The sequence below is a fragment of the Tupaia chinensis genome, unplaced genomic scaffold, assembly GCF_000334495.1.
Source record: "Tupaia chinensis unplaced genomic scaffold, TupChi_1.0 Scaffold138060_1, whole genome shotgun sequence".
Lineage (NCBI taxonomy): Eukaryota > Metazoa > Chordata > Mammalia > Scandentia > Tupaiidae > Tupaia > Tupaia belangeri.
In genome coordinates this window covers 311814-315725 of record NW_006197961.1, presented here as the reverse complement: position 1 = coordinate 315725, position 3912 = coordinate 311814, and the positions used below count along the sequence as shown (strand labels likewise).

General features: G+C 52.5%; 1 protein-coding gene across 1 annotated transcript in view; it reads left to right on the top strand.

Annotated features, from left to right (window-relative positions):
• Positions 1-3912, top strand: part of HOOK2 (hook microtubule tethering protein 2) — a gene marked incomplete at its 3' end in the record, with an annotated part of 19929 nt that overhangs the window by 6152 nt on the left and 9865 nt on the right. Inside the window, 3 exon segments of the mRNA XM_014592651.1 lie at positions 1070-1271; positions 3229-3339; positions 3455-3542. Of these exon segments, the coding sequence (XP_014448137.1) occupies positions 1070-1271; positions 3229-3339; positions 3455-3542 (401 nt within the window).

The window sequence follows — 3912 nt, the reverse complement described above, 5'->3', positions numbered from 1 at the left end:
GAAGAAAATACACGCAGCCAGGACTGGGACTTGAACCACAGTAGGCCATGTGGGAGTCCAGTGCCCTTAACTACCATGTCACCTGCCGGCCCTTTCATTTATTATTTTTAAAGAATCATTTTATTTCATTTTATTCATTGTCATTATTTTATTTTATTGAAGTTGACCAGAGAGACAGAAGGAAAATGTAAAAAGGAAGCCACTGGGTCTAGCATTTGAACTGTGGTCAGCCATGTGGGAGTCCAGCTGCCTTAACCACGATGCCACCTGCAGGCCCCCATCCATTTAGTTTTTAATCTGACCAGAGTGAGACAGAGACAGAGAGACAGAGAGAGAAAGGGAGAGAAAGGGAGAGTGAGAAAGCAAGGCACCAGGTTTGGGACTTGAACCCTGGTCAGTGACGTGAGAGTCTAGCGCCTTTTTTTTTTTTTTTTTTTTTTTTGAGAGGTTTTCCCTATAGGATAGGTGCGCTCGCCAGACAGACAGAGACATAGAGACAGAAAGCGAGAAATCACCCCCCGGGGGGATGGTCACGCCGCAGTCCCTTCTCCTCTCGGGATCTTGGGCACGCTCGCACACGCGCCCAGCATGAGTTTTAAGCCACCGGGTCCGGGACTCGAACCGCGGTCGACTACGTGGAAGCCCAGCGACATAGCCATTATGCTAGCTGCTGGTTCCCTCTAGCGCCTTCTTTGCCCCACTACTTGCCTCCCTCCCTACAACACTTTTGTAGTGTCAAAATACCGGATAGGCCCCCTCACTGCATTTCCAAGGATCCCATAGTGCCCCTGCTCCACGGATCCCTCGGGCACCCCATCACCCGCTCCGTCACCTGGTAGCTTCTCTGTGTCCCAAGAGTTTCACCTCTGAGGGTCCTCATTCCAACCCTGGGCTCACCATCACCCTGGTGACCTCTCGCAGCATCAGGCTGGCCCCTGCAAGTTCCCCAACCCCTTCACCTTGAACCCAAACGCTCCAGGCTGACACCCTCTCCTGTCCTGAGGTCCCCGCATCGCCACTGACCCCTGACCCCAGACCACATCTGTTCCCTTCCTGCCCCCTCCCCCAGGCAGTCCTCAGAGCGCGCAGGCCAGTTGGAAGCCACGCTGAGCAGCTGCCGGCGCCGCCTGGGCGAACTGAGAGAGCTGCGGAGGCAGGTGCGGCAGCTGGAGGAGCGCAACGCCGGCCACGCAGAGCGCACGCGGCAGCTGGAGGAAGAGCTTCGTCGTGCGGGCTCCCTGCGCACCCAGCTGGAGGCCCAGAGACGGCAGGTGCAGCCTTGCGCCTGCGGTGTGGGCTGGGGTTTTGGGACACAGGATTGGGATCCGTGTGTGGGGACGTGGGTTCTCTGGGTGATCCTCCTAGCACCATCCCCCTCATTTTGGCCTGCCCTTCTCATATATGTGTGTGTTCGCATACGGGCCAGCAGGTGGCGTGCTGATTAAGGTGCGTTGGTGCCCCAAATCCCTAGAGAGTGGAGGAGACGGGATTGTGGTGTGGACTTCCCCCTGCGGAGTGATTCTTCAATTCCCTCTCACTTGTTTCTGACAATCATACGCACCTTACTGCAAAAAATAAAAGAGAAAAAAAGGGGCCAGCAGGTGGTGTGGTGGTTGGGGTGCTGGACTCCCACATGGCTAATCCTGGTTCAAGTCCCTGACCTGGCAGCTTGCTTTTTCACTTTTTTTGTCTCCGTCCCTCTGGTGAGCATATGTGCCCTGTACCAAATAATAATAACAATAAATAAAATCAAAGAAGGGGCCAGCAGTTGGCGTAATGGCTATGTCGCTGGACTCCCATATAGTCAACTGCGGTTCGCATCCCGGATCTGGTGGCTTAAACCATGCACCCAAGATCCCGGGAAGAGAATGGAAGAGAAGGGATTGTGGCATGGCCATCCCCCCTGGGGGGTGATTTCTCGCTTTCTGTCTCTCTGTCTCTCTCTGTCTTTCTGGTGAGTGGGCTGCAGAGCACTAGCCTGGGTAGAGGTAAAAGGCCTAAAGGACCGTCACATATGGGGTTGGGGCTGGCAGGTGGCATGGTGGCTAAGGGTGCTGGACACCTCTCCCCCCCAAAAAAAAATTAAATGAAAGAAATAATAACTTTTTTTTTAAGAGAGAGAGATTTTTGCTATAGGGTGTGTATGCTTGCTGGAGAGAGACAGAGACAGTGAGAAATCACCTCCTAGGGGAATGATCACACTGCAATCCTTTCTCTTCCATCCTCCTCTTGGGATCTTAAGCATCCATGAACGTGCTGTGAGTTCTAAGCCTCCAAGTCTGGGCCTCAAACCATAGTTGACAATGTAGGAATCTAGCGACGTATCCATTATGCCATCTGCTTGTCCCAGTAAATAATTATTTTTAAAAAATAATTATTTTATTTAACTTTGTTTATTTATTTAAATTTGACCAGAGAGGGACAGAATGAGAGAAGGAGAAAGAGGGAAAGTAAGAAAGCAAGCCACCTGGTCTGGGACTCGAACTGCAGTCCGCCATGTGGGAGTCCAGTGCCTTAACCACCACGCCACCTGCTGGCCCCACCCAGTAAATAACTTTCAAAATAATTAAAAAATAAAAGAGAACAAAAGGAAAAAGGATAAATTTACTTATATATGTAAATATATATAATCGACATATGCAAATATAAAAATTATTACACATAAATATATCAACGTTATATATAAACATACATGTATATATGTGTGTATATATGTACGTGTGTGTGTAGATAGATGCCATGTCCTTTCTTTTTTATTTTTAAGAATTATTTTATTGGGATCAGCAGGTTGTATGGTCGTTAAAGGCTCTGGATTCTCCCATGGCGGATTGTCCTTGAAGTCCTGGACCAGGCGACTTGCTTTCTCCCTTTCTCTCTCTCCCTCTCCCTCTCTCTCATCAAATTAAAACTGATAATGACAAACGAAATGAAATAATTCTTTTAGAAAGCAAGCGGCCAGGTCCACCATGTGGGTGTCCAGCACCCTTAGCCACCATGCCACCTGCCAGCCCCAGCCCCATATGTGACGGTCCTTTAGGCCTACCCAGGCTCGTGCTCTGCAGCCCACTCCTTTAAGCACCGCCCCTTGTTGTAAGCCCCGCCCCTTCCCATAAGCACCGCCTCTCCAGGTTCATGACAGAGGGTCCTCTGGCCCCGCCCCTCCATCAGATACTCAGTCCTGGCCTTTCCTTCCTTCCCTGTCAACCTCACCCCTCCCGCACTGTTCAGGTCCAGGAACTTCAGGGCCAGCGGCAGGACGAGGCCATGAAGGCCGAGAAATGGCTTTTCGAGTGCCGCAACTTGGAGGAAAAGTACGAGTCGGTGATGAAGGAGAAGGAGGTGAGGCTGAGGTCTCACCCCCCCCAAGCCCCGCCCACCCTCCGACTCCCGGGGAAGCCCATGTCCCCAGAGGCTGAGCGCACCCCATGTGGCCTCGTGCACCCTGTTCCCGCAGCGGCTGTTGGCAGAGCGGGACTCCCTGAGGGAGGCCAATGAGGAGCTGCGCTGTGCCCAGCTGCAACCGCGGGGCCTGACCCAGGCCGGTGAGCTGAGTGGGGCCCATTCCGGTGCCTGGGAGGGGAGGCCTGGAAACTTCCCAGGCCTGGGTGCAGGTAGGGCAGGCAGAACAGGCAGGAGGCCTGGCTGAAGCGGAAGGAGGTGAGATGGACAGAGAGAACGCAGGGGGTTCAGGGTGGGGCCAAGCACCTAGCAGGGTGTGGCTTGTGTCAGGTCAGGTTTTTGGTTGAACTTGACTTCCCAGATGGTCCTTAGAAGGAGGACCCTAAGGTGGGTCTGGATATGCATAACCTAAAGACTTTTTTTTTGGGGGGGGAGGTTTTTGCTATAGGGTGCGCGCGCTCGCCAGCCAGACAGAGAGAGACAGAGAGACAGAAAGCGAGAAATCACCCTCAG